This window comes from Ascidia mentula, chromosome 7 (genome assembly GCF_947561715.1).
Source record: "Ascidia mentula chromosome 7, kaAscMent1.1, whole genome shotgun sequence".
NCBI lineage: Eukaryota > Metazoa > Chordata > Ascidiacea > Phlebobranchia > Ascidiidae > Ascidia > Ascidia mentula.
In genome coordinates this window covers 8867478-8895420 of record NC_138572.1, presented here as the reverse complement: position 1 = coordinate 8895420, position 27943 = coordinate 8867478, and the positions used below count along the sequence as shown (strand labels likewise).

The window sequence follows — 27943 nt, the reverse complement described above, 5'->3', positions numbered from 1 at the left end:
GAAAATTGCAAGATTAGAAACTTGGCCCGTAATATGTTCTTCTCCATAAAAACTAAAGTCAACAAGATAGTAAGATGTCAAAACTCCTTTGCATATATACTTGTTTGCGATGGATAAATCATATTTCAACAAAAAGTTAAATATATTATGTAGCTTGTTGGGAAATTAAAAACTCGTTTAGTGACTTTTTGGCATCTTAACTTCTTCTGACTTTAGTCTTTTAGTGTCCGTTGGCAACGAGGGCATGCTGGCACCAAAACGCCGTCTTGTGAACAGGAACGCGAACTTAATTAAATTTTACTTCCTTGAAGATATCACTCGCGAATGCTCGTGCAAATAGAGTTGCTTAACATACAGTCTGTTATCAAAACAGTTCACCAGCAAGTACCATATATATATACAAAATTTACCACAAGTTCCAACTTCAAAGTATTTCAACTTTATCACAAGTGACACTTAACGTTGAACGATATCCCTCAATTTGTTTTTGGTTTTAGTGAACTGCACTGTATCGGATTAAGAAAACTGGGGCACTTGTCCACAAACATGTGGAGTGATGAACAACAAAGTCAGGAACAGATCAGTGATCACTAATAACACGTGTGGAGGGGAGGAGTGTCCTATCCTGCAGGAATACAGAGTTGTAAAGTGATTTGTTACAATGGAGCCACTGCGGCTGCTACAGGTTGTTTATGTCAACCAGGGTGGAGCGGTCTGTGTTGTGATCAAGGTACATATTTTCTGTAGCAAAATCGTATCTCCTTAGCCATTTCTTGGTGGTTATCAACAGTGAAATACAAAAACGTCACTGTTTGCTTTTCCAGACGTTGACGAGTGCACCCAACAAGGAAGTAGTTCATGCCCCTTGAATTCAGTCTGTTCCAACACACGTTATAGATGTGATTGCGACCCAGGCTTCAATAAAAACAGCAACATGGAATGAGGAAGTAGGTTTTTGGCTCGTGTTGCATTTCATTGTTAAAAACACCGAAACTTTTTGAAAAAATATGTTTACTTCCAAATTAGTTATTTAGTGTTTAAGCATTCACTATGAGGCTTGTTCGTAGCGTCCATGCAATAAAACTTTAGTTTAACAAACACATTTGTCTCGAACAACCACAAATTCAAAAAAGTATGATACAGATGTAGATAAATGCACAAACCATATTTCAAATTGCCACCAAAACGGTCGATGTGTTCACACTGAAGGAGGTTTTCTTTGCTTATGCGAGCCTGTATTTTTAAAAATTGGAACAGTCTGCTCAGGTGTGCCACTGGTCCTTCCTTCAATGAATACAAAACCCTTACAAAATGTTTACAGCAATTTTGAGTTAGACGACAAAAAAGAGCAAGAATTCACAATATAAGTTCCTTATTTTTAATTGTAGGTCACCACAGATAATGATACTAGTTCAAAAGTATATATTTTATTCGTGCAGATATTAACGAGTGTGAAGTAAACACTGCTACCTGCCCAGACAACACCATATGTGTCAACACTAAAGGAAATTATTCATGTCCATGTCTAACTGGCTTCGTGTCTCAATTGGGGCTTTTTTCTGGTTCGTACTGACAAAATAGTGATCGTTGGTCGGTATGAAAATACAGTTCAACTTTTTCAATGATGTAAATAATTTAACAATTTTGGAGTCTGTTTTGACAGCCCCAAAGTAATAACTAAAATCGCTATGTTAAGCATTTGTAAAGAAATTGTATACATTATTTCAGAAATATTTGCTCGCTCCATTTTGTTGAACAGATGTTAACGAGTGCCAGCAAGGAAATGCCAGGTGCGCTGTCAACGCAACTTGCGAAAATACCGTAGGTTCGCAAAAATGCTTTTCGTCGTTTTGTCTATTTCGTCGTCGGAAAATGTAACCCAGAGAACTCTAGAAGAACCTCAGGCAAGCTCTGGAAATGTTTCTTTGGAAAAAGGGTGGCTCATCAATCACCCAGCTAGACCAAGTAGTGTTCCAAAAATATTTTGGCAAGTCGGAGCAGAAATATATGAACAGTAATGCTAAATTCCAAAGCAGTTTACGTTTACATTTGCTTTCCTTCCTTTATTCAAGGTTTTTCATGGTAAGTCTTCTATCGTTTGAAGTCGATGATTAAAAACTTACGTGGAAGTTTGACAAATTTTTCAATGATTATTTACACTTCAAACGTTAAAAATGGCAAAACATTTAGAACGCTATGCTATTACACGTTTAAACCTATCAACTAAAAATCGATACAATAAACCTAAGAAGGACTTGTTCCTTAATTTTGCCAGAATGTAGCCCTGTACTGAGCATTGTCTTTCCACCTGCAATACCAACCTACATCAGGATCATAAGTTAATAATCTAGAAAGGTTCTACTTTATACTATAAACGCAATATGAAGTGATGCTTACAGAAATTTACTAAAGCACCAAACCATGAGCATTTCGTCAATTATTACAGGTGGCTTCAAACTACTGGGATATGTGATACCTCATCATGTGAATGGAAATGGAAAGCTGCTCACGAACATGTAATGGAATCCAATATTCTGGTATGACAAGGAGGAGTGGAGAGTGGAGTTTGTAAATTGCAGGCCCCGAGACACAATCATTGTTGCTGCACTATAAATTAAAGTCGTTGTCAACATGTTGGTGTCTAACAAGAAAGGCAAAACAAAACTTATTAACAGACAAAACAAGGGGATTTGATGAGTAGCAAACACTGTAGTCTAAGATGCAGCGATAGTTGTCAATACATAATGATTAATATTCTACACGTGGTGTGGACGTAATGACTATATAATGTTTCTGTTGCTGCCAGGCATATTGTAATTTAATATTCTGTTCTTCTAGCACAATAAAAAACGTAACTTTATTCACCGATTAATTCACCATTTACCCTGAGGAAGCCTTGTTGGATAACAGGCGAAACGTCGGTGAATAAAGTTACGTTGTTTATTGTGACAGAAGAACAGATTATTAAATTGCAATGACTATACTCAGCATTTGTTGAACTATTTTGTTAAGAAATGATAATCCTCTGTAGGTTTATCGTTGTCTAGAAATCTGTCATACATTTGTGTTCCAGTGCTTGGAGCTCTTGGAATAGTTGGGGACAATGCTCCAAGACTTGTGGATAGGAACACAGACATGAACCCGTATTAGATCCCGATCCTCTTCTTGCGGAGGCAGATATTTTTTGCGGAGATTCGTCGCAAAGCTGTAAAATGAGCTGCTGCCAGTCGTATGTGTGGCGTTCTTTGTTCAGCGTTGGAACATGCTCAACAAGATGCGGCGGAGAACAAAGCTATGACATCGCATGAAATTGGCACAGGAATCCTGTAAGTGTTATTGTTTTAGCTTTCCATGTTCCTATTATTCGTGCAATACTCGTCCGTGTCCCATAGATTGTAGATTTGGTTTATGGGGTGAGATTGGTAGTAAACCTCAACAGTGCTGCCCAACCGTAAACGCACATCACCCTCATGACATTGGCCAAAAATTAACAAAGCAAAACGTAGTTCTTACATTGCCATCTAATAACACGGAAAATTCGTTCTAATGTGGTCATAGAAAGCACCTAAATTTGTGGAATCCAAGCGCTGGAGGTTGTGGGAGAAAACCTGTCAGACATATCATATTTTACGCTCTGTTGCAAAATTGCCGACATATTGTCAAAAATAAACCGATCGCATGATGGAGCTATAGCTCTATGGATATGTAAATGATCAACAATTGCAGACCATTAACATCGGGTTAGCGCCCGACCCATATACGCTGAAGGAAACCTGATCGGGATTCGTGGCCAGGATATCCTGTGTCCCTGTACGATGAGAAAAATATATATCAAGGCCGCTTTTTCATACACCACAAACTTTCCTAAACTGCGATGTCTCAAAAACCACTGCACACATGGACGTATGGTTTGCAAACTTTAGGGCATTTTTTTGAGAACTCGCTCTAAACAGTTGTCACTGTTTTTCGGAAAAAAGTTCATTGTTTTACAGCAGCGTAGCCTACTATGTTTCAACTTTTCGTGGGCAACCAACCTTTGAGTAGATAAAAACATTTTCCTTAAAACTTTTACATTTCCAGCATATTTATTATCGAGTTTAACTTCATCACATGCATTAAGATTAAAACTGTTTCACGGCGATATATGAACTGTAAAATGAGAGAGCTGAAATTTCGTTACAATCAGTTGGATGCTCATAAAATATCCATTTTTTGAGAATTAGACCACATCCTGCGCAGAGTTCGAGTTTGTCAATTTACTGAATAGATTTTTATAAACTAAAATCGATGGACTGATAATGGCACGCTTAATTAGATGATAAATCATATAAGATGCAATGATGAAAAAAAATGAGGGTCTTTCCAGGTTGTGATTTAAAGGTCAGACTTCACATCACTCTTTCTTTGTCTGTAGGTGGAATCTCCCACCTCCACCACCTCCACCACCTCCACCACCTCCACCACCTCCACCACCTCCACCACCTCCACCACCTCCACCACCTCCACCACCTCCACCACCTGCAAAGTCACCACAAAGTGAAATGGTCTGGCCAGTTTGCGACAAGACTGTAGTCAGCCACCTGCTGCACTGATGTGAACTGATTTGTCGTGACAGTGCGTTCAACGGAATGCAGCTAATATCTGTATCGCTGTAACTTATTGGCGAAAATAGCAACAAACCAACATGGTTCGGTAATCACATTGATCAGTTTCATCAATTCTACTCAACAACAAATAAGGAGAAATCGGTTCTTTATGTCATTACCTGAACAACCGTGGGTGTTACATGATCTAGGGCTCGGCAAGCTGCAGGAACCGCACCGTCCCTTTCTCCGAGTGATTGTTGGAGATTGCGTTCCACCTCCACAAGGTCGTGAGCAGCTTGCCCACCTCCATTGACAAGGAGTGGTACTACATTCCCGTCTTCTTCGTCTATTCCAAAACAACCTGCAAATGAACATTTTGCTGAAGTTCGTATTTCTATTTGACGGCAGATTTACAGAAACATCATTAACCTCACTCCGCACAACTACAAAATCAGGTAATTAAGTTCGATGTATATGCCAGTAACAAGCAAACTTTCTTCATCCGGTTTATTTACGCTGATTGCAAGCGCCTTTAGGAGAGTACAACTTAGAATCCCTAATGTGGTTTTTATTTGCATCTATACATATTAAAACAATGTACAAATAAAATCAATACAATTTTGGATGTACTTACCATGACGATGTCCCGTGAATAATTACAAGCAAACATAGGCAAACGCAAAGAATTCTCAACATAACTTTTGCTGCTTGTAATTTGTGATAAGTCTTGCTCAAACACATGAACTAACCACCAACTTGCCCGCGTTAGTTTTTAAAAGAGTTTAAACAATGAGTCATAATTCCTTCGAATCTTCTTTGCCAAAGAAAAGACGGAATTTGAGTTATGAATTACAATTCAAATGAAGCCAAACCATATGACACACGTCTGGAAACAACGACGCCTTGAATTTGTCTGGCAACATGTCACGAACCAAGTCCTGCACAAGTCACGAGTCTAGTTCTACGCAAAATTCTGGATGTTATTAAATTGTATGCAACCACATTTTAGGGAATTTTACCGCTTTCGTTACATAATATCTTTAGGCGTTGTCGATATTTAATTTGGTTGGATTTGTGAAGGTAGGAAGTGGTTTGGATCCATTTGTTGATGCCATGACCCATTCTTAAAAATTTATTTGTGTGATCAAATGTTTCGTTTACTACTTAGAAACTTTACGAAAATAAAGTGTATGTGAAAAATAAAGTGTATATAGTTGTACAAGACACTCAGGAAGTCTCGCCGGATGGTGGACGAAACGTCGGTTACAATAGTAATAATAACGTTATTTTTGTTCACGTAAAGCGGCAAACCAAAGTCATCCATTAAAACACAAGAAATTTCTTTTTATAGGTTTTAGTCCCCACACTTGTCTGCACACTCGGATTAAAATTACTTGAGATATCATTGCTTTAACTGTTTGACCGGAGGCATTTGTCCACTAGTTTGAAACTTTTCCAACTTAAAAAGGCAGCAAAAAATATAGTTTGGTTTGCACAATAAGTTTGCAATTCGGTGTCGGCCTCAAGCATTTTCTACGCCACGGTAACGAAAGAAACCCAGCAGATTTTATTTAATAAGAAATCAAAGCTACGTAAAATCGAGCAGAATGAAAATCACAAGATTAGAAACTTGGCCCGTAATATGTTCTTCTCCATAAAAACAAAAGTCAACAAGATGGTAAGATGCCAAAACTCCTTTGCATATATACTTGTTTGCGATGGATAAATCATATTTCAACAAAAAGTTAAATATATTATGTAGCTTGTTGGGAAATTAAAAACTCGTTTAGTGACTTTTTGGCATCTTAACTTCTTCTGACTTTAGTCTTTTAGTGTCCGTTGGCAACGAGGGCATGCTGGCACCAAAACGCCGTCTTGTGAACAGGAACGCGAACTTAATTAAATTTTACTTCCTTGAAGATATCACTCGCGAATGCTCGTGCAAATAGAGTTGCTTAACATACAGTCTGTTATCAAAACAGTTCACCAGCAAGTACCATATATATATACAAAATTTACCACAAGTTCCAACTTCAAAGTATTTCAACTTTATCACAAGTGACACTTAACGTTGAACGATATCCCTCAATTTGTTTTTGGTTTTAGTAAACTGCACTGTATCGGATTAAGAAAACTGGGGCACTTGTCCACAAACATGTGGAGTGATGAACAACAAAGTCAGGAACAGATCAGTGATCACTAATAACACGTGTGGAGGGGAGGAGTGTCCTATCCTGCAGGAATACAGAGTTGTAAAGTGATTTGTTACAATGGAGCCACTGCGGCTGCTACAGGTTGTTTATGCCAACCAGGGTGGAGCGGTCTGTGTTGTGATCAAGGTACATATTTTCTGTAGCAAAATCGTATCTCCTTAGCCATTTCTTGGTGGTTATCAACAGTGAAATACAAAAACGTCACTGTTTGCTTTTCCAGACGTTGACGAGTGCACCCAACAAGGAAGTAGTTCATGCCCCTTGAATTCAGTCTGTTCCAACACACGTTATAGATGTGATTGCGACCCAGGCTTCAATAAAAACAGCAACATGGAATGAGGTAGTAGGTTTTTGGCTCGTGTTGCATTTCATTGTGAAAAACACCGAAACTTTTTGAAAAAATATGTTTACTTCCAAATTAGTTATTTAGTGTTTAAGCATTCACTATGGGGCTTGTTCATAGCGTCCATGCAATAAAACTTTAGTTTAACAAACACATTTGTCTCGAACAACCACAAATTCAAAAAAGTATGATACAGATGTAGATAAATGCACAAACCATATTTCAAATTGCCACCAAAACGGTCGATGTGTTGACACTGAAGGAGGTTTTCTTTGCTTATGCTAGCCTGGATTTTTAAAAATTGGAACAGTCTGCTCAGGTGTGCCACTGGTTCTTCCTTCAATGAATACAAAACCCTTACAAAATGTTTACAGCAATTTTAAGTTAGACGACAAAAAAGAGCAAGAATTCATGATATAAGTTCCTTATTTTTAATTGTAGGTCACCACAGATAATGATACTAGTTCAAAATTATATATTTTATTCGTGAAGATATTAACGAGTGTGAAGTAAACACTGCTACCTGCCCAGACAACACCATATGTGTCAACACTAAAGGAAATTATTCATGTCCATGTCTAACTGGCTTCGTTTCTCAATTGGGGCTTTTTTCAGGTTCGTACTGACAAAATAGTGATCGTTCATGGTCGGAATGAAAAATACAGTTCAACTTTTTCAATGATGTAAATAATTTAACAATTTTGGACGCTGTTTTGACAGCCCCAAAGTAATAACTAAAATCGCTAAGTTAAGCATTTGTAAAGAAATTGTATACATTATTTCAGAAATATTTGCTCGCTCCATTTTGTTGAACAGATGTTAACGAGTGCCAGCAAGGAAATGCCAGGTGCGCTGTCAACGCAACTTGCGAAAATACCGTAGGTTCGCAAAAATGCTTTTCGTCGTTTTGTCTATTTCGTCGTCGGAAAATGTAACCCAGAGAACTCTAGAAGAACCTCAGGCAAGCTCTGGAAATGTTTCTTTGGAAAAAGGGTGGCTCATCAAGCACCCAGCTAGACCAAGTAGTGTTCCAAAAATATTTTGGCAAGTCGGAGCAGAAATATATGAACAGTAATGCTAAATTTCAAAGCAGTTTACGTTTACATTTGCTTTCCTTCCTTTTGATGATTAGTTCATGTTATTGGTCAACAAATGTAAGCGAATACTACATTTCATATTTTAAGACCTATGTTGTAGCACGTGCAATAATGAATGCCAAAACAGTGAGGCATCCTTGGTCACAAGACTTAAACTTGTTTCTTCACGATGAAATTGCTTTCGAGTCACTAAGGAGTTGCACACAAAATTTATTTAGCGTTCTTAATCCAAATATGCAGCAGCCATATGCAATACAAGGCTTTATGCGTAATTCTCAGAGGTAAAAAAGATGCACAAAATTCTGGATCACGTGGGTCCAAATCTTACCGGTAACAGACCAAATTTTGCTTCATTTTGTGATGTTAAATAATAATAGATTATCTATATCAAATTGGAAGAAATGTTATTGGTGACTAAAGAAATTTGATTAAATGTACAACTTGTACTACAAACTTTAACAGATTCTTATTTCAGCCTAAGCAAATTAATGCACTATATTTGGATGAGTGCACTATCTTCCAAATACAGCTGTAACCAAAATGCTCTTTAGCGACACCTTCCGACAACTTTACTTTCTTCTGTTGTTGGAAAAACAGCGACTAAAAAGACAGAGGATCCATGTGAATCTTTTACCGACCTGTTTTGGTTGCATAGGTATACGGCAAGCTCATTATAAACACTACCGTAATGTGCACAAACATGCAGCACTTAACATTTTCGGTATCATGAGCGCAACTTGTGATCATTCACCCCCCAAAGCGATCCCTCATTATGGATAATAATGTGAATAAGTATCCAACACTAATTACTTTCGGTGCGCTTAACCTGCACGATGTGTAAAAACTACAGTGATTCAGAATATCAGTGATTTGGTGGTGACCATAACAATCCCCACTAATTAATATCCGTAAACAAACATGCGCTATGTTTAATAATTTTGTGTTGTACTTAAATTGCAAATAGCATCACTTTCATTTGCGTCCTAGGTTTATTGTAGTAATATTTCATGCAATGGCATGATTGGAAGGATTGCCCCATTGCGCAGATCCTTACTTGGCGATCTCAGTTATCGTATCAAAATCATTAGGTTTACAGGCTTCGTAGTCCAGGCATTGCAGACTACAGGGATAGCTCAGCTGGTAGAGCGTTGGGCCTGATTAGGCCACGGTCGTGAGTTCAAACTTCACCGGAAGCTTCATTATTTTCAGATCTCGCTCTAAAAAAGTAGCTGATCCAACTAGGCCACAATGCTTGGGCTGCAAAGCCTGTAAGCCTGATGAACCTAAGTTTATTGTATTGTACACGTTTAACCGCGTAATAATATAGCTTTCTCAATGACTGTTTAACTTTAACGTTTAAAATTAAGCCAAAACAATACAAAAAATTCAAATTTGTCGTAACATTGGTTGAAACAACGATTCAAACCATCGAGGGCTCACCATGAAAATCCACTTTGAATAATGGACGTTAAGCAAATGTAAACCTGCTTTGAAAATTAGCATTACAGTTGCTCATATCTTTCTGCACCTACTTGCAAAAATACTATCGAACACTATTTGTTCTGGCTGAGAACCTGGTCTATTGAGCGGGGAACCAGAATGTTTTCCAAATAAACTTACACGACAATCAAGCCAAGTTAAAATGGAGACTTGAACGTGACGCGCACGAAACCAGAAAGTGACGATTTAATCAATTTTGGTCAAGTACATAAATGTTCAGGAAGTTGAACTTCAAGCTTTGTGCATGATTTCCGAAGGTTATATTCCATGATGTCTTTAAGCAATGGCAATCCTTTGTAGGTTTCTCGTTGTCTAGAATTTGTGTTCCTGTCGAAAGTGCTTGGAGCTCTTGAAATAGTTGGGGACAATGCTCCAAGACTTGTGGATAGGAACACAGACATGGACCCGTATTACTACCCAATCCTCTTCTTGCGGAGGCAGATATTGCACAGGATCTTGGGATTCGTCGCAAAGCTGTAAAATGAGCTGCTTTCCAGTCGACTGTGTGGCGTTCTTCGTTCAGCGTTGGAGAGCTCATGAAATTGCGGCGGAGAACACAGCTATGACATCGAATGAAACTGACACAGGAATCCTGTAAGGGCTATTGTTTTGGCTTTCCAAGTTCCTATTATTCGTGAAATACACGTCCGTGTCCTATAGATTGCAGATTTGGTTTAAGGGGTGAGATTGGTAGTTGTCCAGCAACCTGTAGTGGTGGAAAGAAATGAAGAACAAGGAATGTGGATTTTAAAAATGCGGCCAAAATTGCCAAAAAATGCAGATTTGATATGTGAGGTAGATGTGGTTTTGATCCAGTTGTTGATGCCACAATGACCCATCCAAATAAATTTCTATGTGTGTGTTCAAAGGTTTCATTTCCGATTTGAGAACTAAACGGATGACTTTGATTTGTCGCTTTATGTAAACAAAAATAATAAACAATTTAACCTCAGCTTAAACATCGTCCAAATATTAATGCAAGAGATGTTGTACAAAGAAATTCAAGAACCTGAGGCAGGGAAAATACATCAGCAGAGCAGCCCAACCTCAAACGCACATCACCCTCATGACATTGGCCAAAAACTTAACAAAGCAAAACGTAGTTCTCACATTGCTATCTAATAACACGATACATTCGTTCTAATGTGGTCACAGCAAGCACCTAAACTTGTGGAAATCCAAGCGCTTGAGGTTGTTGGAGAAAACCTGTCAGACATATCATATTTTATGCTCTGATGCAAAATTGCCGACATAGTGTCAAAAATAAACCGACCGCATGGAGGAGCTATAGCTCTATGGTGTGTAAAAGATCAACGGTCGTAGACTATTAACATCGGTTGAGTGCACGACCCATGTACGTAGAAGGAAACCTGATCGGGATTCGTGACCAGGATATCCTGGGTTCCGGTACGATGAGAAATATTTATATTATGTCCGCTTTTTTATACTCAACAAATTATCCTAAACTTCGAAGTCTCAAAAACTACTGCACATTTGAACGTTGGTTTGCGAACTTTAGGGCATTTTTTGCTAACTCGCTCTATACAGTTGTCATTGTTTTTCGGAAAAATTTCATAGTTCCAAAGCAGCGTAGTATGTTTCAACTTTTCTTGGGCAACCAATCTTTTAGATAAAAAAATTCTCCGTAAAAATTGTTACATTTCCAGCGAATTTATTACCGAGTTTAACCTCATCACAATGAATTACGATTAAAATTGTGTCACGGCGATAAATGAACTGTGAAATGATAGAGCTTGTAGCAACACGCATGAAATTTTGTTACAATAAGTTACGTTTATAAAATATCAATCTTCTGAGAATTAGACAACAGCTTGCGCAGAGTTTGAATTGGTCAATTGACTCAATAGGTTTTCAAAAACAAAAATCGATAGATTGATAATGGCACGCTTCATTAAAATGTATTGATAGATGATAAATCGTATGAGATGCAATGATGAAAACAAATTTAGGGTCTTTCCGGGTTGTCATTTAAACGCCAGATTTCACATTACCATTCTCTAGCAGTAGGTCAAGTAAGTCAGGCGAAAGTTCTGAAAAGAAAATCGTGAGTTTACTCACAAGGAAACACTGAGTTTGTTTTCAGTTGAATCTAAACAATATTAAGTTCTGTTACGTTGCCATAGTGTGTTCTTCTGTTATTCGTCTCCGGAAGTTCCCACTTAGTTTGGTACCTAACGGCACCATGTCCACTGCAAAGTCACCACAAAGTGAAATAGTCTGGCCAGTTAGCGACAAGACTATTGTCAGTCACGAGCTGCACTGATGTGAACTGATACGTCGTGACAATGCGATCCACAGACTACAGCTAATATCTGTATTGCTGTATAACTTATTCGCGAAAGTACCAATACAACAATATGGATTGGTAAACGCAATGATCAGTTTCATCAATTAAAAACAAACAAAACCGTATTTTCTACTGAACAGTAAATAAGGAGAAATCTGTTCTTTATTTCATTACCTGGACAACTCTGGTTGTTGCATGATCTCGGGCTCGGCAATCTGCAGGAACCGCACTCTCCACTACGTCGAGTTACTTTTGGGGATTGCCATCCACCTCCACAAGGTCGTGAGCAGCTTGGCCAGCTCCATAGACAGGAAGTGGTATCACATTCCGGTATTTTTCCTCTTCTCGACAGAAGCCTGCAAATGTACGTTTTGCTGAAATTTCTATTTGAAGACAAAATTCGATGTACAGAAACATCATTAACCTCACTCCGCACAACTACAAAATTACGTAATTGAGTTCGATATTTATGCCAGTAACAACCAAACTTTCCTCATCCGGTTTATTTACGCTAATCATAAGCGGCTTTAGGAGAGTACAACTCATAAAACCCAGAGCTGATTTTATTTGCATCTATCCGTAGGCTTAAAACAATGTACAAATAATACCAATAAAATTTTGTATGTGCTTACCATGCCGATGTCCCGTGAATAATTACAAGCAAACATAGACAAAAGCAAAGAGTTCTCCACATAACTTTCGCTGCTTGTAATTTGTGAAAAGTCTGGCTAAAGCACATTAACTAACCTCCAACTTGCCCGCGTTGGTTTTTTTAGTGTTTCAACAATGAGTCACAATTCCTTCGCATCTACTTTGTCAAAGAAAGAAGACGGAATTTGAGTTATGAATTGCAACTCAACTGAAGCCAAACAAATGACACATCTCAGGATACCACGACGCATTGAATTTTTCAGGCAACGTGTCACGAACCAAATTCTACATAAGTCACGAATCAAGTTCTACACAAAATTCTAGATGTTATTTAATTGAATGCAACCACATTTTAGGGATTTTTACCGCTTTTCTTACATAATATGTTTAGGCGTTGGTTGATATTTAATTTGCTTTCTATTGTGAAGGTAGGAAGACGTTTGGATCCACTTGTTGATGCCATCAATGATCCAGTCTAACGAATTCATTTCTGTGGTCAAAACCACCAACTTGCCCGCGTTAGTTTTTAAAGAGTTTCAACGATGAGTCACAATTTCTTCGAATGCTCTCTGTCAAAGAAAAAACACGGAATTTGAGTGATGAATTGCAACTCAAATGAAGCCAAACAAATGACACATCTCAGGAAACCACGACGCTTTGAATTTTTCAGGCAACGTGTCACGAACCAAGTTCTGCACAAAATTCTGGGAAGGTAATTATTCTTTCTTTGGTCACGTTGCAAAGTCCTTGCAGACTCCAAAATCGTGTAGATAATGGCTTACACACAGCGGTTAATCTAGCGCCCAACAGGATATGTTAAAACAGCCAAATGGGTGAACAAAAATGGGTAAATTTCTGCTATGTGTGTTTGTGTTATTTATCGCAAGGTGTCGCCCCGGTAGCAGAACAAAATATTAGTGCTGGTGATTCGTGCAATTTACATCACTCATGTTTGAGAGTTACAACAAGTTTTTGCTGTCAAAAGAAAAACATATGCATATTTTATGCTACTCTTGATCACGAATACCTGAGTGATACAACGGAACACCCTGTGTCCGCCAACCATAGGTCCGCCAACATACCACTATATTGGATATTGATCATTCTCAATCGACTTTAAACAACACAGCATAAAAAAGCGATAGAAAACTTCATGCAGATCGAATAGTTGAAGATTACATTGCAGAGTTGCGGTTGGTTGCACGGCATGACTGGCACGACGTCGAAGATTCAAAGAAATAACCAAAGAACATCATCTTGCTTGGTATCAATCCAGAATGAAAGTTACTGTAATGTCGAGTCTACGTAAATGTTCCTCGTCTGGCAAGAAGTTAAGCATAAACGTGAGTAGAGACAATTTGAACTGATGTAACATGAAAGGTCGAACAAATGTCACTGTCTTCTGTTCTACTTGCCATGCGAATTTAACACTGAATCAAAAATGTATGAATACATGATGAAACATCAAAGGACAATGATCTAAGACTCTGGTGACAATATATATTAAAACATCCAACTGAATCTTTCTGATAAATCTAAACGTTTTTCAGGTAATATATATATATACCTTAACCTGGAAAATATAGTCTTTAAGTAAGTATCGGAATTGCCAAATAGTCTTATGGGCAATAAAGACCTTTTTTTCGATCATATTTTTACATAAACAATGGTGAAAGCAAAGGCAGAATACACTTCGTATATCTAGCGTTATGAAACTTAGCAGGATGGAGGTTAAATCTAAAGTGTCGAAAGCAAAGCATGGAATTGGTCTATTTCGTCCCAATATCACCTTCATGTGCACGGGTCGCCAAAACAAATAGTAAATAAGTCAAAATAGTTTTAGGTATTAACCCCAAGAACAACACAGTATTAATACATATTATACACTGTTTGCGCCTTAATCAACATTTTCTATCGCAAAGTGTCACTTTGTTTATTTGCGGTGTGCGCAATAAGTTCAACTGCATTTCACTCCCGGTGTCAGTCGAATATGACCCGCCAGTCGTACTCATGATCAGAGCACGTGGGAAGACATAAAATCTGTCGATGCGGAGACCTATTTAGGGATCACCCAAGTTGACAATGCTTTGTGGTTGTGGGCGGTTTGTAACGTAGTAATAACGATTTGTTTGGGTGATATTTTAGCAAACGTAAAGTAAACGAAAGAGTAATTAATGTTCCTTTTTATCACGCTATCTGAAGTCATATGCTTGAAATTATAAAGTCATCGAATAGTGGTAACATGTTTCTAGGGGACTGATCGCTGAAACTAAAAACGCAAAAAAAGATAGCGGATTTGAATGTGGTTTGGAATTGCTCCACTGACGTATAATCGCCCGTGGTTGAATGAAAAAGTAGACTGCATGGTTTAATGATGGCTTATAACTTGACAAAAGAACAGTTGTTGTATTTGCGTGAGCGAAAAAATCCCAAAACACTTTTACATATAGTACAAGCGTTATTGTCTTATACTGTGTGACTAGAATGATGCTGCCAAAAGTTTAATAATGGTGTAACGTAATCACAAAGAAAAACATATGCTTATGAAATGTGAAGCATTCAGTGATATGAAGAAAATTTTAATACAATCGTTTACTTGAAAAAACTGCTGAGAAATGTAACTGATTTTTCATGTTTATTGCTTAGAGTTCAATTAGTAATCCTTTCTAAACATGGGTACATAATGGCACGATAATTTTAACCCATCATCAAAATGTTTAAATGCATGAATGATGAAGGGGTGTTGTATCAAGAACATTCCGGGGAGAACATTTGAACATCAGCCTTGAGATGCTGCAAAGAAAATTGAGTGTGTTTAATGAAATGTTTTGGTCGACATGGTAGTGTCAATAATGTATTGTTCGAAGTTATGTTTTTGGAAATTCATGATAACACAATTTTGAACACTTGTCAATTCCTCAGAAAAATGAAGTTCAAAATGTATTCCAATTCCGTTTCATGTTTACGTGTGCTAATCTATTGCAAGACAAAGGTTGTTCTATAGGTGGGAGGGTTTGGAAATCCGATACATGAAAGTTAGTTAAAGCATGGACTTTTGTGTTTCAGTTGTTTAGTAACCTTGTGTGTCCAATCGTTTCTACATGTAATCATAGTCACAGGAATGAACAAAAATCAAAGCTGGAAATCGATTACAACTAAAAGATACAAGATGTACCAAGCAGTATCTATGATGATCTATTATATTGTATTGTATGGTCGATCATACATCAAACCGCTGTAAAGTCGGTTATGTTTTATGAATCATGACCAGTAAAAAATGTTTTGTTAGTTTCATTTCTAATCGATACTAGGAAACATACCAAAGCACTACCAACCGTTTTCACACGTTTTGAAGCAGATTGTCGCAAGACTCCGGTTGTTCCAGACGCAGTCGACTGGGCAACAATTTTGATTGCAGATTCTGCAAATAATTGGTTATTGTGACAGAAGAAGCAATGAGGAATAATTATTAGGAAATTGTGAAATTTTTCGATGGGACAGCAGTGAGTGTTACAGAATTGTGACGAGGTATCTTCGCCCATACATGCTTGACCACCACAATTAGCTGCAACCAAAACCTGTCGATTGCGAAACAGTGTACCGTTACCACATTCAACAAGACAATCGTTTAATTTGCTCCACTGTCCCCACTGGCAGTTAACCGGGCCACCTTGGGTGTTGTATCTTTGCGACTGTTCGGTTGGTCCTGTGCAATTTAAACCCCCATACCTTACGTATCGAGCGGTTTTCCTAAGTTTTGTTTGAGTTCCCCCACCACAACTTACAGAGCAATTGCCGTAATTGCTCCATTCTCCCAACAAACAATCAACAGGGCAAGGCCGAGTGTTGCCGGATTGGTTAAAGGATGTCTTGCCCACACATGCGGTGCCACCATGTTGTTCCTTTACTTGCACCGATCTTGTTTTCATCTCATTTCCTCCTCAACAATTCACAGAACAGTTTCCAAATTCGCTCCACGCTCCCCAGATGCAGTGTATTGCACAGGGCGTGGTTGTTACAACTTCTTACGGATGTCGACGAACCGGAGCAAGTTACTCTTCTATGCCTGGAACTTATGGAGATCTTTCTTGATCTAACCTGTGTTCCACCTCCGCAAGAGACAGAACATGTCCCGTATTCACCCCACGAACTCCAACGACAATCAATAGGACAAGGCTGAGAGTTACAAGATTGGAATAACGTTGACGACCCAGAACAAGATACACCTCTGTGGCTAGAACTTACGGCGACGGGCAAGAGTGTTCTTGGGTCTTTGATCTCCTCTGCGTTCCACCATCACAAGTTGCTGAACAATTACCGAACTTACCCCATGAACTTCAACGGCAATTTACAGGGCGATAGTATATATTACACGAGCGATATGAAGACGAAGACCCAAAGCAGGAACCTCCGCAAGAGTGGGATCTAGTTTTAGAGGGAAATCTATGCTGTGTTCCTCCGTTTCAATTGGCGGAGCATGATCCGTAACGCCCCCATGGTCCCCACGTGCAATTTACTGAAACAATCGTGAGAATAATAGTCGAAATGCGATATCTTGAAACAAAGACTTAAATAACAAGCACACTATGAAACAATTTAGTGTACAGAAGTTGTCAAGCTGTGTAACTTACGTCCACTCAGTATGTGGAGTATATTCACTGAATACACTATTGGTTCCAATGTTCTACCATTAGTTCGCATCTAGTTTGGTATCGATCGAACGGATCCACGTCGACTCCAAAGTCACCACAAGTGGAATATTTTCTATCTGGTTATACTTAAAGACTGATTAGTTTGATTGGTTTCATAATTAACTCACTCGGGGAGATTGCCTTCCACCTCCACAAGGTCGTGAACAGCTTGCCCAGCTCCTTAGATACACAATAGGGAAAATACGTTCGAGCGGTACGAGGTGGAGAATGATGGTTGAGCGTTTCGCGCATGTCATTCTTCTGCAACTGGTACGCTTGCGAGGGTTTACCCTGTTTAGGCGGTTGTGCCACTGCAACCTGCTCGGTGAGGTCCACGTTAGCCGGTTTGATTGTTTCTCGGAAACTTTGTGGTGGCGTCCCGCCAAATCAAGCGTGAAGGTTTTTCTGTCCCGTTTAACAACGCGAGAAGGTCCTTCGTATGGCAATGTTAAAGGTGGGCAAAGTTTGTCCGTTGGAAGAAACTCATAACGACACGTTTGTGGGTTCTGTATGTGATTGCACTTTGGCCACTTTTATTACAGTCAGTAGCGTAACGTGCTGTATTTGAAAAGCTTAGCGCAAATTTATTGTACCTTTTATGTTTACAGTTGACACAAATAGGTGTGTCGTAAATCATTTAAAAAGGTAAATTGACTTTTGCCGTCTGGATCCCGAAAAGATAGTACGGTGCGTAAATTACCCTGTCTAATCAAAGCTACAGTCTTAGAGTAATTTCGATATGGTATAATTTCTCCTTTAAATGGACTTGCGTCATTTAGCAGCAATGTTAGAACAGCACTGAATTTCTACCATTGTCCTATTTCATATAAGTTTATTATCAATATCATGTAGAAAGTGTGTTTTGGATATAATAAAGTTTGAAGTTTTCCTTTTGTTGACCACATTTAGTAAATTTGCATCTAATCGAATAGTTCAGGTTTGATTGCTGGTAAATGCTGCTCACATTGAAAATCTATGTGCAGGTGTATGTGAAACTATGCATAGACATGTGTGATTTCAACATTCAACATCCTAACCTTTACTTTCCGTTATTGGTTTTCGCATTATCGTCGGGCATAAGACCATTTTATAACAGTCGAACACGAAGCGTGATTTGTCTGACAAAATCATTAGAAATCTGTTACTGCACTCGCAAAAATTTACCGATGTTTCAATGCACGAGACCAGATTCGCCATGTGAGTTTAGCGGATAAAAATTTCAAAATATATTCTCAGTAAAATGGACGAAACGACACGTACACTAGAATCGAGACAGAGACAAGGAAAAAAAGCACTAAATCCGCTTTGGCGCAGGCTGCCGGCAAAACACAAGCGCTACACAGTCCCCTACAGAAGGGTATGTGGGGCAGATGGTCATCTCAAAAACATACACATAAAAACAATTATTGCCTCTACGGAGGTTGCCCTCTGCGGGGTGGTTGGTCCAAATCTGACACAACGTGGTGGTACTTCGGCCGATGTTTTTAAGTGCAAATTGTCTCCTGCTAGGCTAAACCAAATACTAAGTGGTCCAAAAATTCATTTAGAAGGAAGTCATTATACATCATCATATGTTGCTACCGAACATTTTTATAGTAAGGTAGATTTTGTTGCATACTGCATTTGCATACAGTTACATATCATAAGACTCACTTGGAGGCGCTGGCAGTGTAATTGTGATTATGAGATCACTTCACAGCAAAATAGAGCTTCTGTAACTAATTACATAAGGTGTTTAAATAAAAGTTTTGGACATATCACATAAAGATGGGTGTCCCAAGCTAGAGTTTTTTTTACTAGTTAACTATTACCGTTATGTAAAATTTTCAACTTTAATCTACAGAGCACAGTGGCCCTACGTGTCCAGGATAATATAATAAACTCATTAAACTCGCTGTAACCCGTCAAGAAATAAAAACGCTTCCACTTAGCATGGGTGCAATGCCAGTCAAACCTGAAAATGTCGTAAATAATAAACATGCAACTCGTTTATGCTTCCCAGCAAAGTTCTTCAATATTTAAATACCAGCACCACTTCTTAAAATGTACATAACGTTGCAACAACAACACGAAACGCGAAATATACCGCTACAGCTGTAACCGGTATTGGTAGCAAAAGTACCAAAACGACAACATACAATAACCACAACAAATTTGCAATATATTTTGAAACCCTTTCAGATAACTACCGAAATGCCGGAATGAAAAACTAGTTGAAATTTCTTTTTCCGTCCCCAAACCCTTTCGTGCAAACCAGCTCTGTCGAAATTAAGGATACGTTTGACTGCATGACGTGGGCAACTGTACAAAACCACGTTCAAAATTAAATTAAACGTCTTACCTTTTGCAGATGGACTTTCTCGGTCACGATCATATACCACCAACACGTCAACGATCGGCATTAAAGCTATGTAACCAATATGTTTTCAATAGTGAGCCGTAGACAAGGCCACTGTTTCTACATAATAGGTCCTACAATGATCTTGTAGGTGAGCAGTCAAGCAAGACATCCAATTTGTGGTGATTACAGCACAGTCGCCGTCAACCATTTGGGTACAAAACTAAGCGCAACCCGCGGAAAACAAACCAACATGGAAGTGCTAAGAAAAACTTGTACAAGCCATAGGGCCTAAAAAACAACTATACAAGCCATTTCAAGCACTTCTTGTTTTTCAATGTTTATCATTTATTTGATACAATGTGACAAAGTTAACAACCTAAAAACCGGTTGCAATTGTTTAAAAGCGAAGTGGTTTGAAAGCGATTCGAATTCAATACACCTCATTTGAACAGGTTAAACGCGAGAACGATTGAGTGCGCCAGTGCTCCTCTTGCACATGAAAAGGGTAGAGCGATTGGGCGAAGCGAATTCGAATTCGTTCTTCACGTACAAATTTACGTGTGCAGAACATCTTAGATGCTCCATAACACGTTCAGCGAATGAAAACACAAAATCTATTACCCGGACGTGGGCGCTGTTGAGCTGTTTTAGTTATGAGTTAATGGTCGATGAGCAATTGGGGGCGGGTGATTGGTAGCATTGACCATGTGTCCGACCCATATACCAAGAAGAAAACCTGATCGGGATTCGTGGCCAGGATATCCTGGGTTCAAACATCGGTGTGGTAAAAAAAAATATGAGCAATTGGCAACATCATTTAAGAAGCCCCGACCCATCTAGATTCGTAGCCGAGATAATCTGGATTCGAATCTCGGTGTGATCAAAAATTCGAAAAATAAAAAATTTAACCTGTTTTGATTCACGTTAAAATCGCATCGCATAACTTGACGTTGTTTGTCTTTACCGTTCACGATATTCATTCTGTAGTTGTTTGCAATAGGTATTGTAAAAAGGGATAGCATAGAAAGAATAACCGAACTGAAATCACCTTCCATAGAGGTTACCGATTCTTGTCTGTTTACGTTGAGGGCAGCTATCCTGCAAATACCTTAAAACACTGCAATATTTTATTTGGTATCTATTATCGTGCAATCAATATTATGGCATCACTGACGATAAACAGTACACCAGTTAATGTGAAACAATCGTTTTGTTGGCAACATTTTTTACAGCAAAAAAGTGCTTCAGTCCGTCGCATTTTTGTTAAAAACCCTTTACATAAAATGCGCTTGAATTTCTTCTAACGTTTTTCCCTTGGTGTCGGGCACATAAAAGATTTGGAAAAGCAAGAAACAAGCATGAAACACTATCGCTTTGTAAAAAGTACTGCGTCGCGATATTAATAAATTCATAGTGTATTTGTATGTTGATGTTTGTGTAAAAAGTACCACATTCACTACTCAGCAACCAGTCAACTGCAGGTACGCGATTGAATAAATTTTCTCAGTCGGACAAATATTAAACATTTACGCAAATATGATTTCTTGAAACCTCAACAAAATCTATTTTGTTCGTTCCCGTGGCATTCGCTTGCGATTGTTGGCGTTTGCGTTATCGCACGAAACACCTTTTGTTGTTGCTCAACCATTTTGTCAAGTTATATCCTCCACGTCGCGACAATGCGCAGACCTTCTTCACTAACTAAATTCCTACCGAGATGGTGGAGACTTACGTTTAGCAGTCTTTATAGCAGCCAAATATGAAAACTCCTGTTCCGTTTTGTTCTTGTGCGTTTCAGCGCTTTGCAGGGATCATAAAAGTACGATATGATTCTCCATGTTGTCAACAAAAAATGCAGAAATGATAATTCTCATCTTCCTGACACAGTTAAACAAATGAAAAAGTCAAAAAAAGCAGCGAGAGACCTTTATAAATCTGTTTGTGTTGATAATCCAGTACGAAATGCATTTCACACATCCCATAGAAAGCAGCAACACAAAACCAATTTCATAAATAACGCACAAAAAAAACACCTAAATCTTAACCAAGTTAACAGCATCTTTCCCTATGAACTGCATCTTGCCGATCACATAATATATATTTTTACCTACGACATCTGGGCACAGTCGCCACAACTTCCTTCTGACCGATTTGCTGGCGAAAGCGTTTGAGCGCCTCTAGTGGGCTCAGTTCCCTTTTTTACGCCTAAAAGCATATCTTGCTCGGCGAGTGAAATGTTAAAGTTAGCGCCAGCTATATTAATTTTATTGAAGCACTTGTGGCTAAGGGTCTGTATTTATTGCTTACTTTATACACGCACATGTTATGACAGCTACAACGCAAAAATTGTAAAGCGAATTAAAAGCAAAATGGTCGCAAATCATAAACGGCAAAATTATGTACACCTTTTTATACAAAACGCTGCAACACAATTCAATGCCAATTAGCAAATCAATTAGTCAAACTACCAATGTCAAAAATATTTTATGTCAAGATGTACAGTTAAACCTTCAGGCAATAGCTTTTAAATTGGTAAATCTAGGTTTGCATGAACCCATTACTCGCGTGAGCAACCATTCTTCCGGTTTTGTGGCGAAGCGCATTTTCTGCACATCCGCTTCGACAAACCAAGATTTCAACCATAATTTAACATTCCTGAAGAAAACGTGGACGTCTTTAAGGGTTTGGACATAGATTGTTTGGTGAAACAAATTCACGTTTTCCCATTTTGCTAAATTAGATTTTAATTCCGATTTTAAAGCTGCATGTTTTTCCTTCCTAATATCAGCTGGTAAATTTTCTGCGAAAGCCTTGCCTATGTTTTCCACTTTGTCATAACATATTCCCATCTGGGTACCGGTGATTTTTGTTCCAGAAAGCATCTAACAAAGAATAGGAGTTTTAAATAATATTACATTTACAAAAGTTTGGACAACAAAAGGTATTGTTGTGGAATTTACAAGGAGTGGACAAGTAAATGCGAACATATTTCCCACCCATTGCATTTCTTCATTCCATTTTTTCAAAAGGAGTTGTAAGAAAGCTGATGATCTTTTTCGTTGAAAATTCTGGCATAAATAGATAAGCGTACAATTATTATATTGCAAATAATTTACCCAGTAGCCAATTCTCACCAAGTACAATTCATTGTATTTTTGCTGTGTTTCTATCCACTTTTTAACTGTTTCGGTTGGACAAAGAGATAGTATTTTCTCGGTATTTGGCGAACTTCCCCATTCATTTAAACTTTTCTCGGAAATGGAAAACAAGGCTTCAACTCGAATCATCTTAAAAATTATACTGCAATAATCTGTTTGGCAAATAAACAGAAATGATTTATTTTGTGTTTACTTACCGATGTTGTATCACCAATATTTTGCTTGCCCAAAGAATGAATGCTTTGCATTGCCTTTTCCAATTCAACACGATTCTTTGTCTGTGAAAAATGCATGTAAGTGCTTATATTCCTGCAGAAAAGAAAACAGGAATGTAATGCCCCACGTATTCTTTCAGTTTATATTGAACGACATTTTGATCACTGGAGGTTAAAAACTGGTCCAAGTAGTGTTTAGCGATGTTGTCCATTGCAGAATCAAGTTTTCGTTTGAAATGATCCTGCCACGTTGCTGGAAGTTTGCTCAGATGATCAACAACAAAATCGTCCATCGTTTGTTTTTTTATACTCAGGACGTTTCTCTCAAGTATGCCTTTATTTTTTATCTAAGTAAGCGAAAAGACAAAAATGCAGCAGGCCTTTGGCTTTTCATGTACAAATTTTTCTTACATTTTCTTGAAAATTTTGAAGCACATTTTCAGATTCCTTCAAAACAGCGATAGCAGTATTTACCTACAATATACACAGTTTCTTGCATTTGACGTGGCATAAAATATTCGTAAATTGCTGTCACATGTTGATAAAACGTTTGTGTGTGTGTGTATTTCTCAGTCCGACAAGTTTCATACCCTACTGTGTTTCATGTTTGACTAAACTTGTTTTCTTTTGCAATAAACTTGTTTCATCGTTTTTGAAAAATTAGGCTACACTCTAAAGTCCATTTAACAACTAAATAAAGAAAAAATTTGTTTGGTTTTACCTTTTGTAGTTCATTATCCTCCACAAATACCCTTAATAATAGGTCAAGTTTCTTTTCCAGTTTAATCAGCAGTTCTGTTTCGAAAGTTTTGTCAACCACTTTGTCGCCTGCAGTGTCCTTGAACAGTTTTATTGCGTTGTTTTTTATTTCACCAAACTCTTTCTTTATTCTATCAGCAGACAAGAAGCGACATTGTTTCACGTGTCTTCCGTATATTCTCTAAAGTCATTCGATTAGCGTTAAGCTGTTTGTAACGTACTGTTCTGTTTGCACACAAACCTTATACTCATCAAGGCATGCATCGAAGCAGTCTTCCATCAACAAGCGGTATAGCTCCCACACACCTTCCTGTGCATAAAAAGATAAATCGAATGAACCAGATACTATCTATTTATCCTAATGCCAAGGTTTTTAGTCGACAAACAAAAATATTGTTCCTGCAAATATAAATGCAGTACAATACTACATTGTCAACAACCTTAAAATATATACAGACAATATACCCTTGAAATATTGTTTAGATTTTCTGCAAAAAAGATTCTTTCTTCAAGACTCTTTTCCAAATCAAGTCGACTTTGTGAAACAAAGTGCTGCAATTCAGGCTTTAGTCTGGTGTTAAACATTCTCATCACTATATTAACAATTTTTGAATGAGTATTTTCCAAAACTTTTTTGGACATGTATTTGTTTTCAGCTGAGGCGACCTGAAAAACAAATATACTAGAAAGTTTAAAGCAGTTATGATTAATCGCCAAGGACAGACCTGTATTTCTGTGTAGAAATCATCTTCGCTGCTCTTCACAAGATTTGCAATAATTGTGGTTGATAATGCCTGAATATAGTCTTAAAAGTGAAAGAAATAGTTTGTAATAATAACACACAAAAAACCTGAAAGATTCCCTTTGGATCCAATAGGTTTTTTTCAATTTTTTCAGAAATTGCTATTGCCATATTGATAATATCCTCTCCTTTGAGCGTCGTATCATTAAGTTTCTTTACCTCGATTTCCTTAAACATTTTTTTTAGTACATCATCAGTTGCTTCCAAAAACATTGAATTAATATCTGTGTTTAAAGATATTTTAAAATAGTTTCAAACCAAAACTGTAATTGATGTGAGGTAACTGCCGTTTCTAGACATAAGTGTTACAGAAAGACAGAAATAGATAAGTTGTAACAAATATACAGCAAATAAAATACAGTGCTTTGTTTTTCAGCTTGTGAATTTGGTTGTAATAAAAATGCATAAGAATAACAAAACATACCTTTTATACAAGCTTTAGTGTTGGTTTTTTTTCTCCATGTTATTTTATCTCCAGGTTGCGGAAGCAAAGCGCAATTTACTTCTTTGAAAGATGTTTTTATATTTCTGCATAACGATTGGTACTCTGCAGACTTTTCTTCATGTTGTTGCATTGCTTCCTTTAGATGGAGTTTACCACCTTCAAAACCGAGTTCATAATCTGCGTTTTGCCAATCCCTCACAAGAAAGAGCAACGTCTACCAATTTTAACAATGCATTGTTAATGTTTTTGGTGCGTTAAAGGCAAGATTCGTCGCAAAATATTACTTTAAAAGCAACCATCTTACTTGGTAACTTTCACAGAGGTTTGCACCAAACACATGACTTCCACAATCTGAAAACGTCTGAATACAAATATTGGATCAAAAAGTGAAAGTTAGTTAAGGATATTATCTGTATATGTAAAAACCGACCTTCAGTTTATTCAAATGTGATGAATCTATCATGCTCATTACATTGTAAATCTGGCATGAACTTAAAAAAGTACTTAAACAGAAGACCACAGAATCGGAAAACTCCGAATTTTTTCCGTCAAAGACACCTTGTGTATCCATGAGAAACACAGCTATCTGTAGATCCAAAAACATACATATTACCGCAGTATTTTTTCACGTGATTGTGTAATGCTGTTGTTGTTTATATTATTGGTAACTACCCCACTAAAGAAGGAACTTTAGCCTATCAGACCCACAAAGCGAAGCTATTGAAAATCGTTTATATTTATTACCCTGAGGAAGCCTAGCTGTATAGCAAGTAAAACGTCGGTCAATAAAAGTTACGTTTAATTGTGCCAGAAGAACAGATTAATAAAATAAATTCAATTCAGCTGCAAACCTTTGGGTGTTCGTTACTTTTTAGCCAAAACGGTTCGCTCCAAACCAATATTCCTTCAGTGTGAGACTCAGTTCCCGGGCGCCATTCAAAATTCTTGTTTAGTTCGGCATTTTTCTCCTTTGTCCACTCGTCTTCCTGTATCAGAGGTTCAAGTTTAAAGGAAACTGAGGCAAATTTAACAAAATAAATGTACAAAACATTTTCGGAAATATAATGCACAAACTTTCTTTAAATGCATTTGACGGTGATGTCCTGTTTGATAAAATATGTTGGCATATGAACTAACCTGGCTTTTCACAAGAAAGTCCAAGTATCTTGATACCAAGTTCATAAAAAAGGACTTTCCCTTTCTTAAGCATCCTGCAATTGAGTAGATTGCAACAGGGGAGTTTCGAACATCGTTTCTTCCAAACACTTTTTCGATTTTATTTTGGTCAATCACGTGCACATATTCCTTGTTTACTTCTTTCTTCGTTGTTATTGTAACCGCTTAAATACGACCAGACTAGTTTAAAAATTTTATTTAGTGTAGTTATTAAGAAGAAAGTCATTATACATCAACATATGCTAGGGTAGATAATGTTTAATACTACATTTGCATACAGTTACTTACCACAAGGCGCACTTGGAAGCGCTTGCTGTACGCTTCGGAACATGAGATCACTTCACAAAATAAAGCTCCTATAACTAATAACATGAAGGGTTAAATAAAAGTTTTTGACATATCACATAAACATGGGTATCCCAAGCTAGAGTTTTTTTTGCCAGCAAGCGATTTGCCGTTGTGCAAAATTTTCAACTTTAGTCGACAGAGCACAGTGGCCCTACGTGTCCATGATAATATAATAAACTGATGATTTTTTCGATGTCGATTTAAACCCGTCAAAAAAAGCGCTTCCACTTAGCATGGATGCAATGACAGTGAAACCTGAAAATGTCATTTATAATAAACATGCAAATCATCTATGCTTGACCTCCAGCAAAGTTCTTCAATATTTAAATTCCACCACTGCTATAAACTGTATATAAGTTGTAACAATAAACACAAAACGCGAATTGTACCGCTAATTGAGTCTTATGTCAATCAAAATTACAGCTGTAACCAGTGTTGGTGGCAAAAAGTAGCACAACGACATCATACAATAATCACAACAAATTTGCAGTATATTTTGCAACCCTGTCAGCTCACTACTGAAATACAGCAATGAAAAACTAGTAGGTATTTCTTTTTCCGTCCCCACACCTACTTCCCTTTCGCGCAAACCAGCTCTGTCGAAATTAAGGATACGCTTGACTGCATGACATGGGCGACTGAACAAAACCACATTCAAGATCACATTCCGCTCGTACATTGCGCAGCTGGATTTCCTCGGTCAAGATGCTATACGACCAACACCTCAACGATTGGCATTAAAGCTATGTAACCAATATGTTTTCAATGGTGAGCCATAGAAAGGTCCACTGTTTCCACATAATAGGTCCTACAATGATCTTGTATGCGAGCAGTCAAGCAAGACATCCAATTTGTGGTGACTACAGCACAGTCGCCGTCAACCATTGGGAACAAAACTAAGCGCAACCCTCGGAAAACAAACCAACATAGAAGTGCTAAGAAAAACTTGTACAAGCCATAGGGCGTAAAAAAACAATTATAAAAGCAATTTCAAGCACATCTTGTCTTTCAATGTTTATCATTTATCTGATGCAATGTGACAAAGTTAACAACCTAAAAACCGGTTGCATTTGTTAAAAAGCGAAGTAGTTTGAAAGCGATTCGAATTCAATACACCTCATTTGAACCGTTTAAACGCGAGAACAATTGAGTGCGCCAGCGCTCCTCTTGCACATGAAAAGGGAGGAGCGATTGGGCGAAGCGAATTCGAATTCGTTCTTCACGTACAAATTTACGTGTGCAGAACATCTTAGATGCTCCATAACACGTTCAGCGAATGAAAACACAAAATCTAATACCCGGACGTGGGC

At 37.8% G+C, this 27943-nt stretch overlaps 2 protein-coding genes across 3 annotated transcripts; both read right to left on the bottom strand.

Annotated features, from left to right (window-relative positions):
- Positions 1–11670: 11670 nt before the first annotated feature.
- On the bottom strand, positions 11671–12757 carry LOC145908011 (uncharacterized). The gene is made up of 3 exons (XM_082995182.1): positions 12680–12757; positions 12222–12403; positions 11671–11790 (listed from the first exon to the last, which is right to left on the bottom strand). Exons 1-3 carry the CDS (start codon positions 12739–12741, stop codon positions 11729–11731), a joined length of 306 nt encoding a protein of 101 aa, XP_082851308.1. The 5' UTR covers positions 12742–12757; the 3' UTR covers positions 11671–11728.
- Positions 12758–22012: 9255 nt separating this feature from the next.
- Positions 22013–27171, bottom strand: LOC145907978 (uncharacterized). Of its 2 annotated transcripts, XM_082995130.1 has the most exons (17): positions 26574–27169; positions 26247–26449; positions 25961–26095; positions 25540–25695; positions 25414–25470; positions 25089–25323; positions 24713–24888; positions 24588–24656; positions 24328–24528; positions 24104–24172; positions 23825–24043; positions 23515–23577; positions 23232–23450; positions 23086–23166; positions 22865–23017; positions 22727–22798; positions 22013–22612 (listed from the first exon to the last, which is right to left on the bottom strand). In XM_082995130.1, exons 1-17 carry the CDS (start codon positions 26614–26616, stop codon positions 22241–22243), a joined length of 2523 nt encoding a protein of 840 aa, XP_082851256.1. In that variant the 5' UTR covers positions 26617–27169; the 3' UTR covers positions 22013–22240. The 2 variants fall into 2 exon arrangements, 1 of the variants encoding a protein (XP_082851256.1); XR_014402908.1 differs by lacking the exons at positions 22013–22612; positions 22727–22798 and having other exon boundaries at positions 22879–23017; positions 23086–23197; positions 23259–23450; positions 26574–27171.
- Positions 27172–27943: the final 772 nt, after the last annotated feature.

Excerpts from the sequence above, each read along its gene's own strand:
- LOC145908011 (XM_082995182.1), bottom strand. The coding sequence starts at position 12,741 with ATGTGGAGAACTCTTTGCTTTTGTCTATGTTTGCTTGTAATTATTCAC. Across the intron at positions 12,404-12,679 it reads ATTCACGGGACATCGGCATG|GCTTCTGTCGAGAAGAGGAA; the intron begins GTAAGCACATAC and ends GTACATTTGCAG. Across the intron at positions 11,791-12,221 it reads CAACAACCAGAGTTGTCCAG|AACTTTCGCCTGACTTACTT; the intron begins GTAATGAAATAA and ends TTTTCTTTTCAG.
- LOC145907978 (XM_082995130.1), bottom strand. The coding sequence starts at position 26,616 with ATGTTCCGAAGCGTACAGCAAGCGCTTCCAAGTGCGCCTTGTG. Across the intron at positions 25,696-25,960 it reads AAAGTAACGAACACCCAAAG|ATAGCTGTGTTTCTCATGGA; the intron begins GTTTGCAGCTGA and ends TTGGATCTACAG. Across the intron at positions 23,167-23,231 it reads AATATAAACTGAAAGAATAC|ACAAAGAATCGTGTTGAATT; the intron begins GTGGGGCATTAC and ends CATTTTTCACAG.